The sequence below is a fragment of the Orycteropus afer genome, unplaced genomic scaffold, assembly GCF_000298275.1.
Source record: "Orycteropus afer afer isolate SDZICR_OR568_19922 unplaced genomic scaffold, OryAfe1.0 scaffold00260, whole genome shotgun sequence".
Classification (NCBI taxonomy): Eukaryota; Metazoa; Chordata; class Mammalia; order Tubulidentata; family Orycteropodidae; genus Orycteropus; species Orycteropus afer.
Window position 1 is genome coordinate 210,580 of NW_006921847.1, and position 27,397 is coordinate 237,976.

The 27,397-nt window shown below is 37.0% G+C and overlaps 1 protein-coding gene across 1 annotated transcript in view; it reads right to left on the reverse strand.

Moving 5' to 3' along the window:
* The window catches only part of SCFD1 (sec1 family domain containing 1), a 147,312-nt gene that overhangs the window by 64,642 nt on the left and 55,273 nt on the right, over window positions 1–27,397 (reverse strand). Inside the window, exons 15-17 of the mRNA XM_007949997.2 lie at window positions 16,385–16,481; window positions 6,247–6,317; window positions 4,225–4,304 (exon numbers count right to left, since the gene is read on the reverse strand). Of these exons, the coding sequence (XP_007948188.1) occupies window positions 4,225–4,304; window positions 6,247–6,317; window positions 16,385–16,481 (248 nt within the window). The remainder of the gene's footprint in view (window positions 1–4,224; window positions 4,305–6,246; window positions 6,318–16,384; window positions 16,482–27,397) is intronic.

A 27,397-nucleotide genomic window follows, 5' to 3' on the forward strand; every position in this document is an offset into this window, starting at 1 on the left:
TTCTTCTGCTAGTTGGGGTTTAGTCCACTTCTACATCCTTCCCTTCAAGGCTCAGGGGTCCAGGACTATCTTCTGTGTCTGTGTTAATTGGTTTCCCTTTTCTTTGTTGAAGAGGGTCTGTGCAGTCTTTCTGCCTAGTCTGCCATCTTACCAGAACCTCCATCACAAGTATTTTTATGCCATTCAGTATTCTCTTACAGTATGATTCTTATTTATCTTAATGTTTTTTGTAAATAAACAAAGGTTACCTAAGTACAAGAAAGTTTTAGGAGAGTAGAAGTAGGATGGGAATCACTAAGATTTGGTTGTTTAAACATTAAAAATATTCAATTATCAATCTTGACAAAATTTGCCAAGAATACCACTAGAAAATTCCAAACACTAGAATTTCAGCCTTCCTCAGAAAGCAGGGCATGAATCAATGGTTTTCAGAACTGGATTGCAATATATGCTTTAACCAAAATTTATCTTTCTTATTTTTCCCCCACTAGAAATAATTAAACAATAAAGAAGGGGAAATAAACAGTAGTATGTTTATATGGCTGAATATTATGCAAATACTGAAAATTACCAATGAAGATTATTTAAAGACCACAAGAGACTGGTGTGATAAAAGTTAATGGAGAAATACAAAACTGTATCTATAATAATGACTTCTCAGTTTTTAGAAATATACTATCTGTTACATGCATACAAAATGGAAAAATATACACTAATGTTTACCTATAGCCTGGCTGATGAGATTACAAGAAAATTTTTATTTGCTTCATACCTTTCTGAGTTTTCTAAATTTTCTTCAATAAACAGGTATGATTCTTACAATTAAAAAGAAAAATATATTTAGAGATTATATAGTTTGCAGCTATATGAAATGATGCTCAAGAATGTTTCTCCTTAAAGTAGTTGCCAATGAATTGATTCTGAATATTGGCAACCCATGATGTCAAAGATTCACTAGGAAGGCATGCCTGACCCAAGCGATGGTATTTTCAGTTGCTTTACAAGCATGTAAAAGCTGGACAATGAATAAGGAAGGCCAAAGAAGAATTAATGCATTTAAATTATGGTGTTGGTAAAGAATATTGAACATAACATGGACTTCCAGAAGAACAAATCTGTCTTGGAAGAAGTATAGCCGGAATGTTCCTTAGAAGCAAGGATGGCAAGACTTTGTCTCTCATACTTTGGTCATGTTATCAGAAGGGACCAGTTCCTGCAGCAGGATATCATGCTTGGTAAAGCAGAGGATAAGAGAAAAGGGGGAAGATACAGATAGATTGACCCAGTGGCTCAAATATAGCAATGACTGCGAGGATCATGCAGGACCAGGCAGTGTTTCCTTCTGTTGCACAATGTACAAAGGGTCACTATGAATTTGGAATTGATGTGACATACATACATAACAATAACAACAACATGGTGAACCTGAGGCAGCCTGTACATTCCTCATGTTGCTAGGAACTGACAGGCCTAAGCCCAAATTCCTGAAGGTAATACATAGGAGCTGACCCTCTTATGGAACACGGGGTGGGGGTAAGAAAGAAAGAAACAAGGCAGCAGAAGGTATCTTGAGATAAGAGCTGGGTAGAACTGGCCAGAAGTGGCCAGAATGAGCTCTGCTTCACCACACAGGTGCATTGTAGACAACCTTCACGTGAAAGTGAACTTTTGATGTCACAGGCCAAAAAACAAACCTCTTGGTGGCCATGACACTTCACCCCTCCTAATAAAATTAGTTCTTAGAATGCAAATGTTTTCTATGTTATGCAATGTATATGCATGATTTCTTTGTTTCAAAGTGTATAAAAATGGAGGTGATCTGTTGTTTAAGGAACTTGATTTTTTTGAGGTGGAGTCCTCCGAGTTCCTTGCTGTGTACCTGCTATAAACGCACATAGCTCACCTCACCTCAGAGTCCTCAACAGGTAGGAACATCTTAGAGCATTTGTCTGCAACACCTTAGGTGCGTCACAGTAGAACTGTGTACCACAGGGTTTTCAAGGGCTGATTTTTTAGAAATAGATCACCAGGCCTTTCTTCTCTGCTGCGCCTGGTGGGCTAGAACCACTGACCTTTCAATTAGCAGCCAAGAGCATTAACTATTTGCACCACCCAGGGCCTCCTTAATATTATTGTTGTTGTTGTTATGTGCCGTTGAGTTGGACTTGACTCATAGCGACCCCTCCTTGGGTTTCCGAGGCAGTATCACTAAAAATGACCAGGATTAATGGTCGGATAGAGACTGGTGAAACCCCTGAGAGAGCAGCCCCGAGTTACCCTTCATCCCTGGAATTGGACTCACTTGCATGGCTTAACTCTAAACCAAACAACAGACAGGTCTATGAGCTGAACAACTACACCAGGGAGATGCACTCCTTGCAACAGTTAACCACAGGAGATCAGAAGGGCAGCATTTGCACAGAAGAAAGCTAGGCAGGCAGGAATGCATAGGTAAGAAGGACAGAGAGAAGGGGTAACCACAGGAAGAGGTAGAAGGAGAGTTGTTACATTGTGAGGATTATAATCAGTGTCATGAAACAAAATGTGTATGACCTGTTCATTGTGAAACAAATCTGCTTTGTAAAATTACACCCAAATCACAATAAATTTTTTTTTTTAAAAAAGTACATAAGTCATAACCTGAATAAAACACTGACATATGCTACACAGACAGATGTGTTAAGTGTATACATTATAAAAATGGGAAAAGACAGTTTCCAGTTTCCCTCTTTAAACAAAGATTTTTTTTTTCTTATTACAATAACAATGCAGTCAAATAAAAGGAAATCCGGGAAAAACAAAGGAAAATATTTTGTTGGTGCTGGGCACCACTGAATCACTTTCAACTAACAGCTACCCTAACTAAGTACCAACAGAACAAAACACTGGCTGGTCCTGTGCCATCCTCACAAAAGTATAGAAAATAAAAAAACACTCATAAACTCACCAATGATTAACAATAATCATTGTTAACAACTTGGTATTTTTCTTTTGCTATGTGTATTTTTGACACAGTTGAGATCAGAAAGCATATTTAATGTCATAGTCTTTAAAACTCATTATTTCAAAAATATTTTGAATGTAATGTTTATTGTGGAAAATTTGGAAAATAAAGGGAAGCACCCAAAAGGAAAAAAATTCTACCAGTTGGAGTTATCCACCATCAACATGTAGGTGTATGTCATTTCACTTACTTAATTTATGTGTATATTCATACACACACATGCACACACAGAGATGGTTAAATGGTTACAGAATAGGGGTCATATTGTAAAAAATCTCACCTAAATCTTGGCTCAAATGTCACCTATTCAAAGGCTTTCCATTATCTTCTCAATAAATTTAGCCATCACTCCAAGAAGTTACTAACATATCACTCATTTTAATATCACTAAACATGATTTAACATTATTGTTAATTTATTTGCTTATTTGTGGACTTTTTTATACTCCCATTACAAATATAAGTTCAGTGAGGGTAGGAACATTGCTTATCATGTTCAATATTATATTCCCAATGTCTAGAAAAGTCCCTGGGGCAAAGGACATATTTTAAATACAAATCAACAAACAGTATTATAAACTATTTTTTTCACTTAACAACATGAAAATTTTCATGAATTTTAATGATTCAACTGCATTCTAGCTATGAAAATGTCATAATTCATTACTCCTATTGCTGGGATTTAGGCTGGTTTTCAAAATTTCATTATTAATGTGCTTCCAAGATTATACAATTTCATTGATTTCTCCTAAAAGTACAAGTGCTATGTCAGAACCTCTCCAAACCATCCAGAAAAACCATGTTAATTTATAGTCCTACCAGCAGAGTCTGAAAGTACCAATTAATTTTCCTGTAATCTTGGCACAGTATTTTGTAAACAACTACATTATGTTAACCTGCATTTCTAATGAAATACATCACTAATGAAATTAAAATTTTCTTCAAATGTTTTTATGACATATTTTATAAAACATTTTAGTCTTTGACTTTCTTACCTTATCAGTGGAGAAAATACAAAACTTGTCTAGGAAAGCAAGGCATCATTGTTTATGTAATTCTAAGTTGTGGATAAGGTGGGCCAGATAAGGAAATATTTATGCCACTGGATAAGATACACCAAGGATTGTTCAATTTTCTTAGTAGTATTTCCATTTTACTTGGGAACTCAATCTCAACTGTGCTTTCTAAAAGATAAGAATTACAGAAGAAAATAAAACTTACTTCCACTGTTTGATATATTGTAAGGGATTAAGGTTACATCCCGCATCAGTCAAAGCTTTTTTGTATTGCTCCAAATCAGCCTGAAATATAAAAACAAGTATATGACAAAAAACTTTACTTTCATGAACAAAAAGACCACTGTTTGTTGTTTGCTTGATTTGACTCATCAAAAAGTTAGATCAAAAGCATGAGTTTAAATTCTAGGCACCCAAGGATAGTGGCGTCACATCTTGAGCACCTAAGACAAAATTCATATATTATAAAAATTCCCTTTGACAGTCTTCTAAGTCACCTATATTTTGTCACCCCTTTGTCAGTACACTGTGTTTCCTTGGGATAAATACTAGATGGAGGATTTGGCTTGACAAAGAATATTTCACTACTAGAAGTGTATTAAAAATGTCAAATGGTCACACTTTTAAGAGACATAGGGGAAATGAAATCAAATGAGAGGAACTGGATTCAGGTTTCCTATCTTAAATTCATCTTAAGGGTGCAGACTCATCAACTGAAAAGCAGGTGTCCATACTTTTTAAATTGTTTTCTCTTGCTTGTTTTACTTCCTAAAGAGCACGTCTAGATGAATTCATGGGAGTTAAATTTAAGTTTTAAAGGAAGGAATCTTTAAACTCATTATCTTCCAGAGATTTTTATCTGATATTGTAGTCATAATCTGCTTCAAACCCTTGAATGGTCACTTAAAGATTATGAAAAGATACAATCTTTAGCAAAAATAAATGAAATTAAATGATGTGATCAAATTTAGGAATCTTGAATTAAGTGAAAATCATACTTTTAGGAAAAATAATACAGACTATTAGTGTAATCTAAGAAATAGGTAAATCCTCATATTGAGAAAGAGATCTCTGAAAAGAAAACCACTTTCTTACTGACTTAAAATAAAAGTCAAGAGATATACCCCCAGGGTAAAAAGTAAAGGGCCTGAAGTAAATATTATGTTTAGTTTGCTGTTTTAACATGTCAAAGATTTTTGACCAATGGAAACCTTACAGTCTATCAGATGTTAGAAAACAACCACTACCTGCAAAGGAAAAGAGGTTGCAATAGCCATATTACTCCAGATGTCATCTCTGAGGTTCCTGTGCTTGTTGCTCATCCAGTAAAACTCCAGAGCTAACTATACAGAGCTAACACCGGAAAGAGTCAACAGGTCTCTGACTCAGCATGAAGTCTGACACCAAAATCACTGCTTTCCTTACTCTAAAGTCAATTATCTATACATACTTGGACAATCTGCCATTTTCTAATCATTCTTAGAAATTTATTGAAGTACTTGGGCAATCCTACTTCTGTAGTGATACTGCCTCGGAAACCCAAGGAGGGGTCGCTATGAGTCGGGGCCGACTCGACGGCAAATAACAACAACAACAACAACCTATCTATATTATTGCATTATACAGCATCACAACTTTATTCTTATATGAATCTGCATATGACAGATAGGAATCTGCAGTTTCATCCTATAAATTGCAGTAATATTTATGTAACTTATTGCACTTTGGATATTTTCCTCCAAATATCTCCTCTATATTGGGCATTAGTTTTAAAACAACCATAAAATATTGCCACATTTTCATTTTTGGTTAAAGGTAAATTCTTCAAAAGGCAAGTAAGTATTAGGGGCTTAAAGAAACGAAACTTCTAAGACCACATGAATCAGAACAATATTTCAGAAAGTATCTCAAACATTACTTAGTTTAGAAATAGTTATTTTCCAGAAATAAGAATCTTCCCCACTTCAATTTAGTCCATATTCCAACAATTTAAAAGCAGTCAGACATTTCAGGAGTGCACAGTTTCCCCAGTGACAATAAATATTGGTATAAAACCCAGCAGTAAATAGAACTAGCATTAACAGACTGTTTTCCTTTTAAAGAAAGGAATGAAGTAGTTATTTGGCCATAGTGCTTTTTACTTCTGTTTTTGAAATTCTAACTGTAGCAGTTACTCTGCAAATAAGCATTTGCCCTTCCTGCCAATAAATGAATACAGAAGACATACCTCAGAAGGTGCTTGCTGTGTGCTCATGTAATAGATAAGAAACAGCCTCATTTTATCTTCTGGAGTACCTGCTACATAGGGGAAATAGATTTTAAAAAGACTTCATAATTCCGGTTATCATGCATTATGATATGCTAGACATTTATAAGTATATAAAAACTGAGAACATATATAAATGTGACAAAGTATGATTTTTTGATTCCACTGACTCAAAATTTGAGATTATTAGCATGCTGTTGTTGGCTGCAATCAGTCTGGCTCTGACTCACTGCAACCCCAGGAATAACACAGAACAAAATGTCGCTCAGCATGTGCCACCTTCATAGGTATATTACAATCATATAAATACAAATTATCAGGAAAGATTCAGTGTTGTAGGATTAGTAGGGTGAGATTATGGAAGCATCTTCATTCTATCTTTCAGACCATCTATAATGTTGAGATTTACCTTTAACTATAAACCCAAAAAGAAATGAAAGGATATAGGCAGGTGACAATATAATTTTAAACCACTTATGAGATGACAAGGGGATGCTAGTAGTAATTACATAAGGACAACTAGTATAAAAATGAAACTGACCTGAGAAACCAGATGTATAGTCACCCTAGGTATCATGTTATACAACTTTGCTGACTAAAATCTAGCTGAGCTTATCTAGCTGGTCATGCTTCTCAAACTGGGGCCACTAAATATGTATGTCCCCTCCTTCTGAAGCATATTATCTTACTATAATATTTGGGAAACCATTCTTTCATATTAAAACAGTTATACTGTATAGATTACAAAGTGCCTGAAACTTTGAGACTAAAGACATGTGTTTGCAGTGACTGCTCTGACCAATAATTGTTATTGTTCAGTGTTAGAGAATCAGTTCTGACTCATAGCAACCCTATGTACAACCAATGTTAGTTTCCCTAAAGTTCTCATAATTACAAACACGTATCTGAAATAATTCAGAGAAATCTCTCTTTATTTTTTATTTTGAAATAATATGGATTTATAAGACATTATACTACTAGTAAGGAGCCTGGTGACACAGTGGCTAGATGCTCAGCTGCTAACTGAAAAGTCAGCGGGTTTAATTCTGACAGCTGCTCTAGCAGAGAAAGATGTAGCAGTCTGCTTCTGTAAAGATGAAAAAAAACCCAAACTCACTGCCGTGGAGTTGGACCTAACTCAGAGCGACCCCTCCTTGGGTTTCTGAGGCAGTATCACTACAGAAGTAGACTGCCCACCCTTCCTTCCGAGGAGTGGCTGGTGGGTTTGAATTACCAGCCTTCTGGTTAGCACTCAAGTGCCTCAGGCACGATGCTACCAGAGCTCCTAGATCACAGCCTTAGAAATCCTATGGGGCAGTTCTATTCTGTCCTGTAGGAAGCTATGAGTTCCAATTGACTCAACAGCAATGAGTTAATAAAACTAGTACACAGTTATCTCACATATCCTCCCACCTAGTTTGCTCTAATAGTAACATGACTACAGAGCAATGTCAAAACCAAGAAAGAGACATAGACCTTATTAAGATTTTACTGTTTTATATGTACTCATTTGCATACATATATCACCAGAAGTACTACTGGGACTGTTCTGGTTACCCACTGCTGCTCTGATAGGAATATACCACAAATGGGATGGCCTTAACAAACAGGAGTTTATTCTTATAATTTGGAGGCTTTAAGTCCAAGTTCAAAGTGCCAGGCTCTAAGGGCTGGGTGAAAGTCCCTCAGCCTTGGGCTTCAGCTCTGCCTCCTGCTCCCAGCCCACTGAAACTAGAGGCTTTTCTTCACTCAGACAGCTGCTGGCTGCTGAGGCTGACAAGCCCAAGGTTGACAAATAAAATAGCGCAGTGCTGATGTTACCGAACCACATGGCAGGCCATTAATTTAAGTCCATTGTTAAGTCCCAAGGTCGGCAGAGCATGGCAGGCTGCTGAACAATGACACGGCTACATGCAGGGTCCAAGCATGCTGTAGGCTAGAGACCATTCCCAAAGCTGTTGCTTATATACAGGAAGCAGACCACATACCCAAAGGCAGCTACTCAGCTGCTTACAGTAGAGTCCACCATGGAGTTGATTACCAGTCTCATGGGGAACACTACATCCAGCTGCCCAGCCACTCAACCAGGCCTAGCCAAGTTGACACAAAAACATAACCACCACAGGGGCACTGATTGGAATTACATGAAATTTACAGATCAATTTAGGGGAAGACTGACACTTTCTCTGTTCAATCTTCCCCCCCCACGATGGGTAAATAACCAGTTGCTATTGAGTCAATTCTGACTGATAGAGACCCTGTAGGACAGAGAACTGCCCACACAGAGTTTCCAAGACTATAAATCTTTACAGACTGCCACATCTTTCTCTCATGGAGTGGCTGGTAGGTTCGAACTACTGACTTTTTCGTTAGCAAGCTGAGCACTTAACCAATGTGCCACCAGGATTCCTTATGGTGCTATGCAATTTTATCATATATATCTACATCTATATCTATATATAGGAGCTCTGGTAGCATAGTGCCTAAGGCACTTGACTGCTCACCAGAAGGCTGGCGGTTCAAGCCCACCAGCCACTCCTCGGAAGGAAGGTTGGGCAATCCTACTTCCGTAGTGATACTGCCTCGGAAACCCAAGGAGGGGTCGCTATGAGTCGGGGCCGACTCGACGGCAAACAACAACAACAACAACAAATATATATATATATATATATATATCATATGACCATGGATTCGATCATGTAACCACAACCAGAATATAGAATTGTCTCATCACCACAAAAAACCCTCACTACCCCCTTTTAGTCACAGCAACCTCTCATCTCTGACCCTAACATCTGACAATCATTAATTTCTTTTCCATTTCTCTAATTTTGTCATTTTGAGGATGTTACATAAATGGAATCAAATAATATGTAACCTTTTAAAGTGGGTTCTTTTCACTCAGCATAATTCCTTTGAAATTCATTTGTGTTGTTTTTGCTTATTCCATTTTATTGTTGAAAAATACTCCATAGCATAGATATACCACAGTTTTAACTATTCATTCACTGAAGTGCATCTCTTTCTAATTTTGGGCTATTATAAATAAAGCTGCTATGAACATTTGTATATACGTTTTCTATATACATTTGACATATATTTTCATTTTTCTGGGATGCCCAGGAGTGCAAATTCTGGGTCATATGGTAAGTATATGTTTGGTTTCATAAGAAACTGCCATATTATTTGCCAGAAAGATTCTATCACATTCCCACTGGTTATTTATGAAATTTCTGAATTTTCATCAGAACAGGATTTTCGTACTAACAGTATTTTTAGTTTTAGCTGTTTTAATAGCTGTGTAGTAGTATCTTACTGTGGTTTTAGTTTTCATTTCTCTAATGGTTAATCACGCTGAAAATATTTTCATGTGCTTATGTGCCATCTGTATATGCTCTTTGGTGAGATGTCTCTTCAAGTCTTTTGCCCATTTTCTAATTTGATTGTTTTTTGTTTTTCACTTTTTGTGACTTGGGTGCAAATGTACAAAGCAGATTCGTTTTACATTCAACAGTTCCTACACATTTTGTTTCACGGCACCAGCTACAATCCTCAAATGGAATAGCTCTCTTCCCACCTTCCCAGGTGGTTAATCCTTCCTTGTATCCTTCTTACCTATGCATTCCTCTCTATCTAGCTTTCCCCCTATGCAAATGCTGCCCTTCTAATCTCTCACTATTGGCTGTTTAAAGGGCACATCTCCCTGGGATAGATGTTCAGCTCACAGGCCTTACTATTATTTGGCTGAAAGCTAAGCCACATGAGTGAATCCAATTCCAGACCCAAAGGGTAACCCAGAGACATAGCCTCAGGGTTTTCTCCAGTCTCTATCCAACTAGTCATTCTGGTCTTTTTGTATGTTTTGAATTCTGTTCCTTATTTTTCCTCCCACTTTATCCAGGATCTCCAATTCTGATCCCTTTCCAAGTGGCTGGCCTTGGTAGCCAGATGCCATCTAGTTCCTCTGGTCGCAGAGTCATATAGGCTGAGGTTCCCATGGTCTGTTAGTCCCTTGGACTAACTGTTTCCATATGACTGATTTTGCTCACTTTTCTTTGCTCCATCCAAGACGACACCAAAAGTTGCATGTTAGACAGCTGCCTATAAGCTTTTCAATCCCCAGCTGCTATGCACCAAAGTAGGAGGTAGAACAATATTTTTGTGTACTGTGTGTTGTGCCAATTAAACTTTATGTCCCTGAGACCATGGTCCTGAGTCTGCAGGCCTGATGACTCACTCCCTCAAGGCATTTGGTTATAGCTATGAAGCCACCCCAACCTTGTCCCCTGGTTAGTCCATATCATATGGATATTTTTATAGCACATATAAATATGCACATAGGAATATCACCAGCCAAATCAATCTATGGCCATGGGTATATTCCTGTCTGCCTACCAGCACCTGATCATCTTGCCTGGCTACCTATGCATCCACCCATAGATTCGTATTTATTATTATTGATAATGCAGTATTGTGTATGAAATTAATTGTATTTGCCTCTAATTTCATTGTTTTTTAATGTGTGTTTTAAGAGTCTTTTCTATGTTCTAGATATGAGTCCATACAAAAAGGGCATGGAGGTGGCATATTCTGACCTCCTCTAACTTCAAAAGAGGGAAACAGAATCACCATCAACAGCCCAAGGCTTATTCCTAGGTGACATGCCGCCACCCTCCAACCTGTTTTACCAGTTCTGACACTAACCTCCCTCGCACAGCACTCACTACTTCTCTATTGGGTTCAATAATTCACTGCAATGGGCACACAACTCACAGATAATACTCAGCTATGGGGGTTTATTAGGGAAGTAACAGGCTACAACTTGGGTTCAGGAATGCTCTCAGGATACAGTTCTTCAATCAGGACAGTCTCCCCTCTGCTATGCCCTCAGGCATGCCTCCCTGGTGCTTGGCTTTTTGGCCTGGCTTTTGCCCCACTCAGGAAAATGTTATGAAGCTCTTTTAGCTCTGCCAGTAGGTATACCGAGGTGCACCCCACTCCATCAGCAAGCCTCCTGCCTAAGGGAACTCAGCTTTCTTGCTCTATGGGCCAGGTAAGCGCACCACTCTTGGTTCCACTGCCACTGTCTCTGCCAGGGCGTCTCTCTCTGCCAAGGAGGTACAATGCAGAGATCTTGGGTCCAAGATACTCTACATACTCTACTTCACCTTCAGCTCTTCTCTCTTGATGGCAGTGATCTCCCTCTCTACCTCTAGGAAGGCTCATTTTAAGTCTGGCAGAGTCACAAAACTAACCAATCCCAACATCAGCATTCTATACACCTTATTTGTACAGTCCCACCCAATAATCTGGTGGGAGTTACAAAAACTATGGCTAGAAAAGTCATACCAACTAATTCACTGCAGCATATCAGATAGGGGGACTGGAAGTATTTTCTCCCAATCTACAGCTTACCTTTTCATTCTCTTAATTGGGTCTTTTGCTGAGCAAAAGTTTAAAGCTCTGCTGAAATCCAATTTACTGATTTTTTTTCTTTTATAGATTATGCTTTTGGTATTGCCTAATCTTTATCTAGCCCCCTAGCTCCAAAAAAGTTCTGTTTTCTTCTAAGAGTTTCATAGTTTTAGATTGGATATTTATGATCCATTTGGAGTTCATTTTTATATAAGGCATGGGATATAGGTCAAGGTTCTTTGTTTTCCAGCCTATGGATGTTCACTTGCTCCAGCACCATTTGTTGAAGACTGTCCTTTTTCCTTTGTCAAAAATCAGTGGAGAAAGAAAAAAATCAGTTGGTCATACTTATGTGGATCTCTTTCAGGGTTCTCTATTCTATTACAACAATTTGTGTTTACCCCTCTGCCCAAACTGCATTATTATGACTGATGTCCTTCAATGGTGATTCCAGGTTCTTCTGTGAACATATAGATGTCATTATAGTAAGTACCTAGGAGTGAGACTGCTGGGTTATATGATATTGTTGTTGTTGTTGTTGTTGTTATGTGCCGCCAAGTTGGCCCCGACTCATAGCGACCCCTCCTTGGGTTTCTGAGGCAGTATCACTACGGAAGTAGGATTGCCCGACCTTCCTTCCAAGGAGTGGCTGGTGGGTTTGAACCGCCAGCCTTCTGGTTAGCAGTCAAGTGCTTTAGCCATTATGCTACCAGAGCTCCTAGGGTTATATGATAAGTGCATGTTTAACTTTAAAGAAACTGCCCATTATTTTCTGAAGTGGCTGCTCTAGCTAGAAAGCTTTGGATTCAGTTAACCTGTTCCACTGCACATTTCCTACAACTATGAATGTAATCCTGACCAAGCATCTAGAGGACAAAAAAGAAGAGCAATGGGGCTTATCCTACCTTTTTCAAACCACAGCTCCTAAGATAGAAGAAAGTTCCCCTTCCTCTGTGTTTTAAGTGTCTTTGGGTCCCTGCTTTTGTTTTCAATATCCTTAGCCTCCAGCATAGCCTTTTCTAACAGTGTTGTTGTTGTTGTTGTTAAGTGCCCTGGAGTCGGCCCCCGACTCACAGCGACCCCTCCTTGGGTTTCCGAGGCAGTATCACTACGGAAGTAGGATTGCCCAACCTTCCTTCCGAGGAGTGGCTGGTGGGTTTGAACCGCCAGCCGTCTGGTTAGCAGGCAAGTGTCTTAGCCACTATGCTACCAGAGCTCCTTTCTAACAGTAGGCATTTTTTTTTTTTTGCTCCAAGAACATATTTACTTTTTTACTTATTTCTAGTATTAATAAATGGCCCATCTCAGCTAAGATTTTGAGTCATATGACAGTTAACGGCTAGAGTGCATCCTGATGTGCATAATGATGTCAATCATGGGGGCACCAAATGGCAACTGCACACGTTTCTTTTACAACTGTTAGTATTCCAGTCTGGAAACCTCTTGTCACTCTTAAGGCTCTCCTGTGACTGCCCTCCATTTCCCCTCACTGAGCAATCTGATGCAGCTCAGAGAAAAGCTTCAAGTATAGTTCAGAGAGTTTTAATTCTCTCTAAATAATTTGAAAAAAACTTTAGGATGTCAAAGACTATCCCTAGTATAATTCAATATAACAACTATCAAAATTAGAAAATTAACACTGGTAAGTTACTACCATCTAATCTTTAGGCCCCATTCAAGTTTTGCCACTCTCTATAATATCCTTAGGAGCTCTGGTAGCATAGTGCCTAAGGCACTTGACTGCTAACCAGAAGGTTGGCGATTCAAACCCACCAGCCACTCTGTGGAAGGAAGGCTGGGCAGTCTACTTCCATAGTGATACTGCCTCGGCAACCCAAGGAGGGGTTGCTATGAGTCGGGTCTGACTTGACGGCACATAACAACAACAACATAATATCCTTTATTGAAAAAGGACCAACTTCAGAATCACGTATTGCATATAGTTGTCATGCTTCCACAGTCTTCTGTATGAAACAATTCCTCAGCCCTACCTTGACTTCTATGGTTTTAATGTTTCTGAAGATCACAGGCTAGTTTTTTTTTTTTTTTTTTTTAAAGACTATTTTACAATTAAAGCTTGTATAATTAAGGAGTCCTCATGATTATATTCAAGTTATGCATCACTGGCAGGAGTATGACAAGAGTGATGCTGTATTCTTAACGTTACATTCTATTGGGTGGTACACTATTACATTCCCAAACAAAAAAACAAACTCACTGCCATTGAGTCGGATCTGACTCATAGCAACCCCTCCTTGGGTTTCCGAGGCAGTATCACTATGGAAGTAGATTGCCCAACCTTCCGTCTGAGGACTAGCTGGTGGATGTGAACCACCAGCCTTCTGGTTAGCAGTCAAGTGCTGTGTCTTTCATTACTGACAATGTTCACTGTGATTATCTGATAGGGAATCTATGAGGATTCTCCACTGTAAAGTTATTCTTTCTTCACTTGTAATTAAGTATTTTTATGGAGAGATACTCTGAAACTGTAAATATTTTGTAGATATTCAATCTATTCATTTATTATATCTGTATGGACTCATGGCTTCCCATTTCATTCAGACTATTATTATTTATGTTGATGCTCAAATTGTCACTATATGGCCACTCAGGGATTCGTAAAGGAGACTTCAGGGTCCTCTGGATTATGTCTCATTGTTTTTTCAACTTCCCTTGCTTTCTTGCACAACAAAATTTCAGGCTTATTTTGTATTCTCCCTCCCTATTTCACTCCTGGAATCAGCCACTTCTCTGAGAAGTCCTAATGGACAATCTATCATTAGAAGCCAAAATCTTTACTATTGACTTAGTGCTGCTCCCAAGCCTTCTCAGTTGACAGAACTAGGGAACGCATAATTGCACATGCACACACACATGCCCCTGTATTTATTTCAATAGCTCTCAAATACGTCAAATATAGAGTGAAACAACTAAGTTCACCCCTCCAATTCTATACTCCAATTCCAAACCAGCACTCTAGGGTTCATTCTAGTTATCTCCTTGTCCATATTTGTAACTCCTTTCTCTGACCATGGGAAACGTGGCCCCTTTATTCTATATATTTACTTATTTAACCTGTTCCCTGTATGTAACAAATATCCTTTCCCTGCTGCCATCACTTCACCTGCATGAATGCCCTTCTCACTATACTTGGGCTCAGATACTCTACAATGGACCTACACACATGCTTCTCATCCCACCTAGACTCACGATGGGTTGCCTCTGTGCAGCATCACCCTTTTCAACCTGTTTGGGCTCTTATACTGCCCTTGCTGGATTGCCCCTAATGTGGGCACTCTACACATCTTTCTTGGACTTGACAACTCATGCCAGATTACTCAACTGCCTTCCCCCGCACAGGAATGCCCTCCTAATCCTGCTCAGGTTCCAACATCCTGTTCTGGGCCAAAGTGGCACCAGACTGTCATTTTGCATGAATAGCAATCTGGTGCCGCTTGCTCCACCCCATCTAATATCTTTAGGAATATATTGTTTGGAAGAGGAACAGAAAAAGAAAGGCTCTGACTTTTTATCAATACACTTATTGTTTCAACTTTACTCAACTTACTGTAAACACAAAGAAGAGTTCTAAGGTGACATATATAACCTCCTTTACTGTAAATGTATATACTTTCAAAATGCTATGTTCTCATCACAAATCTAGCTTTTTAAAATTAAAAGCAGTATTGAAGAATCCTCAGAAGTTTTTATGAGTGGAACCTCCAAATACTATACCATCTGTTTATTTTTTTTTCAAATTATGTTCCAATTGGGAGTAAAATCTGAAACTCATACAAAACATACAATTCAAAAACCATCATAATTCAGCTGAACAGCTTCCATGCAAAATGGATCTTAAGTTGTTCACTGACTTTGAAAAACAACCAAGATTTCAATTGAAAACTATTCTGAATTTATCAACAAGTTTGTAAAGTTTTAGAGAATTTTAGAGACTAAAACAATCTACAGACCTCATGATTATAACTGCAAACAATAGTTAGATTATATTTTCTAAACACAAATAGTTATATCTTGTTTTAAAAAAATCAAACATAAAAATATTTTGATAAATATACACATAAAAGGATTGACCACTGAGTTCCCTTAAATAGTGAACTCCTTAAACATTTATAATAGAATCCATGTTAGATACATTTCTTTCTTTTAAAGGGTAAACCAAAGTACATCTGTAATCAAAATACATCACTCAGAGACACACATTTTGCATCTGAATGTCATGCCTTCTTCCTGGAACCAGCAGAAATTGAACTTTGGATATACAACTTTAAGCAAATGAATAAAAAGAGTATTTCAATACTATCAAGGAAAGTTTGAGAAATGAAATGAAAATCATTTTTCACTTTAAGAACACTATGTTAAAACAAAATTTGTATTAACTATTGAATGGAAAACCAATTTGCTCTGTACATTTTCACCCAAATCATAACAAAAACAATTTTTTAAAAAATAAAAACACAGGGCTCTCTGGTCCATCCAAATCAAAAAAGAAAAAGTACTGCTATGCTGCAAACTTTGTAACAATAAGTATCTCATTTCATTACCTCATTATTAGCCCCAACTGCTGGAAAAACAAAAATTCTATTGAGATTTTATTCAAATTGAAAATGCTAGATTCATCAGATGTGAAACTTACACTAACATCAAATTTATGGTGCATACATACCATCAGGGTCTGATATTATATCCAGAAGAGATTTATCAAGAGTAGTTTTGCTCATTATTTTTTCCTCATATTCAAAATATACATCCAGTTTTCTTGCCTGTCCCAAAATAAATATTTGATTAGAATGCATTACAAAATGAAAATATACTAAGATCTTTTGCTTACAAGTTTCTATATTTTATGATCAATTTTATGGGCGCTCTGGTGGCATGTTGTTGTTGTTATTTGCTGTCGAGTCGGTCCCAACTCATAGCGACCCCTCCTTGGGTTTCTGAGGCAGTATCACTACGGAAGTAGGATTGCCCAACCTTCCTTCCAAGGAGTGGCTGGTGGGTTTGAACCGCCAGCCTTCTGGTTAGCAGTCAAGTGCCTTAGGCACTATGCTACCAGAGCTCCCATAGTGCCATCAATTTTAAAAGCAAATGTTCATTTCCTAATAGAACTGATGTTAAAGTTTCTTACTTTTTTTTTAAATCATACATTTAGTGTAGAAAAAAAAGATTGACTATCTTGTTTACCAGATTCTATTTATAAATTCAGAATTAGCTTTGCATGTCACATGTATATTAACAAAGCTAAAAATCACACAGATTTCCACAGTTGTACTCATTAGTAACTAGCATACAAATCATATTACATTCCATGTAAATTAATGTCTGGCACTCATGTTATATTTACTTTTTTAGTGTGCACACCCACATATTTCCACCTTCACTGGACAGAAAGCTACACTAGTTGAATTATTTTCCATGATTATTTTTTATAAAACTGTTTTCCTCATCAATTTTTTTACATAATACTTTGAGTTTTTAGATAATAGGAAAGCAGCCAAATCTATCTTTTCTGTATGACACCTTTTAAAATTCTGTTGATTAAAATTATCCAAACAAAATTAACAAATTAGGATTCTCAAAGTAAATAAAAATAACCACTATTAAGTAGCCATTAAATTATGCTTCAGAGAATACAAAAGAGAGACATGAACATGTTTTCTATTTGAAGGCATTTACAATCTAAGTGGGAGTATTTCATGAAATAAATCAGAATAGAAATTCATCAAAGAATATATAAATATAGAACATAATAAATATATTATGCTAAGACAATGAATGAAAATAAGTAGTTGTGGAGGAGGAAGTCATGAATTTTTAGTTTTGACAGTGATTTGGGGACATGGATAGTAGTAAGTTTATTTCAGTAAAGGGATTACACCAAGGACACAGCTGAGAAATCTGAATGGTAGACTAAGAAGTGAATTTCATATATGGAGCAGAAGGAAGTCAGGGAGCAATCCCTCACCTCCACTCCCTTGCAGGCCACAGTTATGAAGTCATATTTCTCATCCCTGTCTTCTTCCACCCCATTTCTACCTGTTTCTATAGGTATTCATCCCATTATTTCTTCTGTATATTTTCATTTCTTTATGCAGCTGTAAACAAATGAAGTCTACATTCTAATCTCTCCCCCCTTTCTAACATAAAGGAGCTCTGGTGGAGCCTAAGGCATTTGACTGCTAACCAGAAGGTTGGCAGTTCAAACTCACCAGCCCCTCCATGGAAGGAACACATGACAATCTATTCCACAAAGATTTACGGCCTGAGAAACCCAATGGGGTCGCTATGAGTTGGAATCGACTCGATGGCAGTAGGTTTGGTTTGTTTTTTTCTAGAACAAATGGGAATATACTATATACCCCCTTCTTACCCTTGCTTTCACTCAATAATATACTCTGGAGGCTTTTCTGTATCAGTTCATAAAGAACTTCCTAATCAGTGATCTCTTGATAAGAGATTTCTTGATGAAGATATTCTTAGTAATAGTTTTCTTTATTATAAAACCTCTGGCCCTTCAAATTCTTCACTCCCTGACAGAGGAACTACTTTAGCTACTATTTAAAGCTACTTTGAACAGCAAAATAGAGGAAAGGTGAAAGTTTTAGGAATAAAAAATATACTACTAACACTTGACAAAAGAAATACAAAGGAGATCCCAGAAAGGAGACCATGGTAGTGGCTGGAATGGAAAGGAAGAGAGAGATTTAATAATCAACTTGAGACTGAATATATGAGGCAACATAGTTAAAGAAGGCAAAGATAATTCCTAGAGAACTAGGATGATGGTAGTAGGAATTAATTTAATGTGCACATTAGACAGGGAAAAGCTAATTATCTGTAGCTTGAATCTAGGGGAAATGCAAGGGGAAGGTCAGGCTCTTCACAATCTGATCTAGTCAACCTTTCAGTCTTACCACTATTCACTCGATTCAGTTCCCCCTCGTTACATCAAGTAGCTCACTGCCTGTTCATTGAATGCCGTGTGTTTCAATACTCTAGGCTTAGGCTCAGGTTATTCTCTAAGCAGTTTTAGAACATATTCTTCCTCCATTATTTATTCAATGAATTCTACTCATTCTTTAAGGTCCAGCTGAAATCTCTTCTTTGTAGCTTCCTTGCTACTCTTTCAATCTCCATTTCCGGCCCCACCCTCAATTCTCATTGGCTGGAAGAATTTATTATTTATCTGTGTACCTGTAACTCTTTATACATCTGTCCACAATAGCACTGATCACAGTGTATTGTTGTTCTTTGTCTATACATCATTCCTTTAAAGCTGTAAACTTTCCAGAGTGTGTCTAATTAATCATTTAACCCTAGGGAATCTTTAACACAGCATTTATCTGGTGAATAACAAGTACTTGATAAAATGCTTGTTGGATTTCTAAGCTAAGATCAGGACATATAGAGACCCGGGGGTCATCTTTAAAGTCATGGAACTAGATGGATGAACTTCTAGATGTAAAAAATAAGAAAATCAAGACTTTGGGGATGTAATTTGTAAAATTAAGTATGCTAAGGGACTAAATGGAAAAAGCTACTTTATTTCATAGGCACTCTGGTGGCGTAGTGGCTAAGGCATTTGACTGCTAACCAGAAGGCTGGCGGTTCAAACCCACCAGCCACTTCTCGGAAAAAAGGTTGGGTAATCTACTTCTGTAGTGATACCGCCTCAGAAACCCAAAGAGGGGTCACTATTTCATAATAAAAAAGCTAAGTGAGACACACTCTAGCCTTTAAAACCTAACAAGAGACCTGAATATACTATTGAACTATATTTCTTAACTGATATATGTAGGTAGAGATTCATTTGGTTCTTCTCCGGGTATTAATTTACTCACAATGATGAGCAGAGGAAAATAGTCCAAAAGTAACTTAGTCTGACTGCTAATGAATAAGGGGTTTCTTTTTCAGGTGAAGAAAATGTTCTAAAATTAGACTGTGGTAATGGTTGTATAACTGTGAATATACTAAAAATCACTGAATTAGTAGATAAACTGTATGGTATGTGAATTTTATCACAATAAAACTATCAAGAAAAAAGAAAACTTAGTCAGAATTTCAAAACCTGGATTGTGATGGAGCACCATCTATGAGTAACAGGGGTAAAGTATAGATTTTCTAACCTGCATAGGAGGACTAGTACTTGTTCAGCACCTAAGAGGTTATGGCTTTCAAATATTTTTAAACAGTAAACCTCAGGACCCACTTTCTCAAACTAAACCTGCAGAACCCAAAACAATAATATACAAAGTGACCCATTAAACGTCTCTACACAGTTCTAGGGTTCCAGAAAACCAGTGTTAATGTTTAAAAACTATCTTAGATAATCTCATTGAGCTAGGCATTATTAGTCCCATTCAAAAGAGTAGAAGCAGACACACAGACATGTAAATTTGTTCAAGGTTACCAGAGTAGAAGTAGTAGTGAGTTGAGATTCAAATCCAGGTCAGACTCCACTGTACACCACAGATACAGAGTAGGGAAAATTATATTTTCCTCAAGAACAATTTTATTGCTTCCTTTGTATATGCTTTATGAAAGAAAGTATATTTGTTAATTAGTATATATTTGTTTTCTTTGTAATACACATAATTTATGTATATGTGGTAGAGTCACTTTGACCAGAGATTTCATATCTATAGGCACTTTCATACTTTCTTGAAATAAGTGAAAATACTAAGAGAAGCAACCTTTATAATTCCAAAGATTGATTATTATTATATAACATGGGTTCAAAGGTAAATACAATTTGGATGAAAAGAATGACATGGTCAATAGACGAATTAAACAAATAAAACAAAATAACAAGATCAAGACAATAGATAAATGGAGATTTTCAACAGCTTCAGTAATAATCAAGAATGAGTGAAAACAGAGTATTATAAACCAAAAGCACTATGCATAGAGTACCAAGTTCATCTAGTAAATATAAGTTCTGAGATCCATGAAGTTTTCAAAAATCTTTTAAGAAAGGATTTCCAAGGAGGTATGTGTTTAAAAAAATTCTGTTGCTTTTCTATAAATTTTAGGGTTATCAGTAAGCATCTGAGCTAATGTTTCTTTCACTTTTCAGTACACAGTCTTAACATTTATATAAAATTAACATAACAGATATACAGGTTATTTTGGACATTTGGCTGGTTATACTGTGCTGGATTTGAAAAGAACTAAGTAAAGAAGTACTTTCTAAAACTAGCTTGTCCCCTCCTTCATGCTACTGAATTCTTCTTAAGTCATCTGGGATATACAGGTAGTATACTTCTCTTGCTTTTGAAAATCTATTACCTAGGAACATTTGGCAGATGACCCACACAGGACACAAAAGGAATTTCCTTCTCCTTTTTTTTAACTTCTTAGGAGTTTTACTTCTCTTTACCATCCCTGTCCCCATTCTAGCTACAGACATCAGCATTCTGGACTTCATACTCACTGCTATAATTCCAACTCCTAATTGTTATAATTCCAACTCCTTATCTCAGCTGTAACTGGTTGATAGCAAAGTCTAGAGTGGTATTTCTTGTCCTTACCTCTTCTCCAACCCCCACATCTATTGCTAGCATCAATCACCACTGATAGAAAAAGCAAGAAGGGATCAAAAAGACTTAAACTTGTTTTCTACCATTAAGACTGCCAATTTTCCCCTTCCCCTGCTTCTCAGAAGGGAGAGGGAATGATGAATCCTTCTTTGTTCCTATGCAATATTTAATCCATGTTACAGATTAAATAGGGTTGTAGGACAGGAACCTATCTAGCATATAATAGTTTAGGATAGCATATCTTAAGTTGCAATGAACTTAGAAATAGACTCTAAGAATATAATCTATACTTACAATGAGGACTATTTATACCCTAGTCTTTTTATTCTTTCTTTCTTCCTCACTTCTTTAATTCTTATCATATTCTGGGCCATATTTGCATTTGGATGACTGCAATGGCTGGCTCATACGGTAGATATGTGCTTAATGTCTCAAGAAAACTACCAAAGTGTTTTCCAAAGTAGACATACTATCTTATATTTTCACCTGCAGTGTATGAGAGTTCTAGTTCCTTCATAACACTTGTTCCTTGACAACACTTGGTATGGTCAGTTACTTTAATTTTAGGTATTTTAATAGATGCATAGCAGTATCTTATTGTGGTTTTAATTTCCCTAGTGACTAATGATATTAAGCTTATTTGTTATCTGCACACCCACCCTTCGCTTATCAACATGGTTAGGTTCCAAAGACCAGGTTATTATATGAAAATTGTTGTTATGTGAAAATGGAGGATGACTACATCATTACATAACTGCCAAATTATATTACTACATAACTGCCAAACCACTGAGAATCAAGACCCAACCAAGCTGACACATAATCTTCTTCATGACAGCCAGTGTTATTCTCACCTTGTACCTCAATGTTTGTTACTGGCAGACATACGTCATTAATGTGCAAGATAGATTTTCTACAGTTGTAATGTGAAATGTCAGATAACGAGACAGCTGATAAATGAGGAGTAAATATATATTTACCTTAGTGAAGTGTCTGTTCAAATATTTTACCCAATTTTTAATTGGGTTGTTATTGTTTTATTTTTGAGTTTAGAGAACTCTTTATTCCTCTGAATTCTAATCTTTATAAATCTATTAATCTGGGTCTTACTAAAGGACAATGCCTCATCTTCACAAAGAAAAAAAACTTCTTCAAGTTCTAATGGTAACTAATCTTATTTAGGATGAGAAGAGGTAAAAGAGAGTATTGCTTTTCCACTGGGAACTTTCTGCTACAAAATATTTTTCCTCTCACCTTGAAGAAAAGACACCAAGCTCGAATGAATATCCACTTGGTATGTATACTAACAAGAGATCATTTAAAACAGGTCTGCACAAAATCCAGCTAGTGATATCTACTGATTTCTAGTACAGTAAAAGACTGCTTCTCCAATGTGATGAGGAGCAATAGTTGATTAGTTAATCAAAGTCAGTTAATACAAAGAATCATAAAAAAGGATTTGTGTATTCACATTTTAAACATTACCTTTTAACTGAACATTTATGAATGCCAACTGTTTGTCAATCATTGATCGATGTAAGTCCAAGCCCTTTTCTTTGAGTATAGAGATTCACTGATGGAAATATATTTTCTTTCTTGCTATAGGGATCTTCTTTCTAAAAGGGATCACTTATGATTTTCAATTTCAGTTTCTTTGAAGTGGTACAAAAGCTCCTATACACATTTGTAAAGCAGTATCAGTATAGTTATTTTTTTTTTAGAATTTCCAAAGTTTTACAGTTGGATTTTTTTACTTGTAACTAATTAAAACAATTTTGAAGTTATATATGTCTTTCTAAGACGTCCATCTTAGTTTCATAAAACCAGCATTCTTTGTATATTCATATAACTCACATAAATAAATTGGTAATAAATGTAAATGACTCCTTGGTAAACAAAACAATCAATTTGTGCAAGCAGAAAAGGGCACAGATACAATAAGGAAGTATACTAGCTTAAGTTGTGAGTATATTAATGGGGCCATCAGCCACTATGTTTTAAAGAGGAAATGGAACACATCAGTTAATCTGGTGTATTGGCAAAGTGGAAAAAAGAGCGATCTACTCTATTTTGAAAGCTTAAGAAGGATAAAGTAGTTGAGGAGGAGCTTGTGAGGGTTGAGACTGTAGACCAAAGGTGGAACATGTTTGCTTGATCAGATGATGTCCTTAGCCCTCTCAATGTTCTTCACAAGAAGCAGCAAAACAAAAATGGGGGTCTAGCAACAATCAAGCCTTGATCCACCACAGTTTATTAACAGCTGGTCTTTGGCCAGCCACATCCAGATGACCATTCAGAAGTTAGAGCATTAGGGGAAAGTATGTGTTGCCATTTCTCTCTCTCATCTGCAATGTTTTACAAGTAGGCTTCTTTTTTTCTTAGGTATTTGGTGCTAAAGAGTACTTAATTCAGTTTGACAATGCAAGTGGGCTAAGCATAATTCAAACACGTTGTCTACAAATTATTTAAGGGATACCAGAAGGCATTCCTCAGCACCAACAAGTGGAGAAAGTCATGTTTGTATCAGAAATTAAAGAACTGCTAAAGAAGAGGCTAAAAAACATATGGACTATTCAAAACAGATAAGGAGACTACAATTCATTCTTTAATCATGATAAATTACCCAAGCTACACAAATCCTCCAGTAGTGTAGTGCCTAAGGCACTTGACTGCTAACCAGAAAGCTGGCAGTTCAAACCCACCAGCCACTCCTCAGAAGGAAGGTTGGACAATCTCACCTCAGAAACCCAAGGAGGGGTCGCTATGAGTCGGGTCTGACTTGAGGGCACATAACAACAACAACAACAAATCCTAAGCATAGCAACAAACTGAAGTGATAATATTTGCCAAAGTTGTGGTGAACTGAAGGACTCTTTCTAACTTTCAACTAAAACACTGACTTGCCAGGTAACTGTGAGTACTTCTAAACAGATTATCCTGGTTCAGAAAATGATCTAAGAAAATATAAGCAACAGTGATAATCTAAACATCCCCAAAGGAAAAAAGCAGTAACAACAAAGACCAACAGAGGTGATCTAAGACCTCTGCCTAACAAGTCACAATACTCTTGTTAATATGGTGAAACCCATGAGAGCCAGGATTCAATTGGACTGTCTTGATTTTCCAATTCTCACAAGTTTTCTGCCTTTGACATCATGGAGTATTAACACTTTTCTAGCACTTTTACCGGAAAATATTTGAATTTTCCTTCTTTGACAGGTTTTTGCCTTACACAAATTCTGGCATTTGCAAGTTTTACTATAATAAAACATATTTATTGCTTAGGTGAATAAATGTTTACAATGAGGTGAAGCTCATATGGTCAAGAAATTCTGGTGAAGAGAAAAAGATCATGAAGAAAAATCCCTCTTGAACTAATGTTAACATCATAATCAGAGGGTAGAAAGTGTACATAGGTATTACACAAATAAACATGCCACTTAGAAATAAACATTATAAAATTGGGATTTAAATAGTTACTGAAAACTATAAGAAGAAATTTTATAAGTAGGCCTAATATGAAGTAAGAGAAACAATAGCGTTTATGTGTTAGTTTTGACAAGGGAGAGGAAGAACTGAACAAAAAAAGAGATGGTTAACACTAAAAGAGGACTTAAACATTACAAGGAGACTGTTAGTACTTTTCTATACTAACGGAATTTCTTATATATTATAATAACCTACCAGCCACTCCTCAGGAGCTCTGGTAGCATAGTGCCTAAGGCACTTGACTGCTAACCAGAAGGCTGGTGGTTCAAACCCACCAGACACTCCTCGGAAGGAAGATGAGGCAATCTACTTCTGTAGTGATACTGCCTCGGAAACCCAAGGAGGGGTCGCTAGGAGTCGGGTCCGACTCGACGGCACATAACAACAACAACAGCAGCCACTCCTCGGAAGGAAGGTTAGGCAATCTACTGCTGTAGTGATACTGCCTCGGAAACCCAAGGAGGGGTCGCTAAGAGTTGGAGCCGATTCGACAGCACATAACAACAACATAATAACTCTCAGAGTATGTGGCTTATTAAATGCAACCATAATTTATATGTTGTTATTGTTATGTGCCGTCGAGTTGGACCCGACTCAAAGTGACCCCTCCTTGGGTTTCTGAGGCAGTATCACTACGGAAGTAGATTGCCCCATCTTCCTTCCGAGGAGTGGCTGGTGCGTTTGAACTACCAGCCTTCTGGTTAGCAGTCAAGTGCCTTAGGCACTACGCTATCAAAACTCCCTAATTTACATGTAAGTATTTAAAATAAACACTCAGCTATTATTAAAAATAAAAACAAAAAAACCTGCTAATATTAATTGGGTTTCCTAAAATGATCCAACTAGGAATTGTGTGTCCCAGCAGTATAATTCCTGTATTGTTTCCCTCTTCAAAGTCAATGTCCTTTACAGTACCCAAACCCTCACCTCTGAGTCAATTCTGACTCATAGCAACCCTACAGATAGACTAGAGCTGCTCCAGAGCATTTCCAAGGTTGCAAATCTTTATGGAAGCAGACTGCCTCTTCTTTCTCCTGTGGCTGGTGGGTTCAAACTGCTGACCCTTCAGTTAGCAATCAAGCACTTAACCACCTGCACCACCATAGCTCCTTCTTTATAGTAGGTTCTTTAATCAGATTCTGTTAGGAAAAGGCTGTTTTCCTTGAGCTTAGAGCAAAACAATTACTCTAAAATGTGTTGCTTTAATGACAAATTAGTTTGTCAGCATAAGATGCTCCACCAGAAAATTAGCAGCCCTGGAAGAAACAACTTTTGTAAAAAGAGCCAAGTGACCAGGTATTATTAAAGCAGAATTGTTCAGAATAGGAATGGTGTCAAATTAGCTAAGACATACGGCCTCTATTAGCACAAACTGACTCTGAAAATTTCCTGTAAGTTCATCAGCGAAAATCACAAGTAAGCGTCATAAAGAATTTCATAAACTTCCCTTGCAAATCGCCATTTCTCACCTAGACAGTCATAATAGCTATTTTCCAGTTCCAGATTTGTTCCCAGAACCCAGCCATACCTCACCATTCTCAGTCCATTCTCCACTTAAAACATAAATCAGATCATGCCATTATCCTCCAGTGACTTCCTGTCACATTTACAATAAATTCCTACTTGTCTTGATCCCATATTCTATCATCTGTTCCTTCCTCACTAGAAGTACACTAGCCTTCGTCTAGGTCCTCAAATACACCAAATATGTTCCCATCTTGGGCTTTTGCACTTAATAATTTTTCTGCCTGGAATGCTTCGCCCTGAGATCCTCACTAACTGGTTCCTACTTGGGATTCAGATATCAACTCAAACATAATCTTATTAAAGATTTCCCTAACCACTTTAGAGTGGTCTTTTCAGCCATTCTCTATCACCTCACAATATCATTTTTATTGTTTTCATATTACTTCTCAAAGTCTAGAGTTGTACTATTTTCTAATTTGTTTACTTTGTCTCTCATCCCTGTCATAACACAACCTCCAAGAGAATAGGGAACTTGTCTGTTTTGTTTACCAGAGTATCTCCAAGGCCCAGAAAAAACATACAGACACTCAATAAATATGATTGATAAGAAATTACTTCAACCAAAATTTTCTCAAACTGTAAGCTCTAGTTTCTCACCTATAATTTAAGAGTAAATTCATGTAAATTAGTGGCAGGATAATGCTTGTAAAGTTTTATGAATGAGATGAAATTATACGCTTCTCTACAAGAATTAGGTATTTTGGATCACACAACTAAGTTGACAGCATAAGCTGAGCTTGGCATTTTCCTGGTTTTACAGCTGTGACAACTGAGATTAGAAAGAAAATGTAAGAATTAATAAACTTCTAATAATGGATAACATAAGCAAACAAACAAAACTCTGTTAAATCAATGGCTTAAATCTCAAAGCACACAAAGGGTTACTGACTCTAACTTCTCAGAGATTTGTTTTTAATTATTTATTTACATGCAAGTAGCCCTAGCACATAGCAAGTACTCAAATAAAAACAAAAAATGTTTGCTGAAGGATCACAAGACCTTAATAACGTAATTATAGTTTTATATATATGTTGTTGTTGTTGTTGTTGTTATGTGCCGTCGAGTCGGCCCCGACTCATAGCGACCCCTCCTTGGGTTTCCGAGGCAGTATCACTACGGAAGTA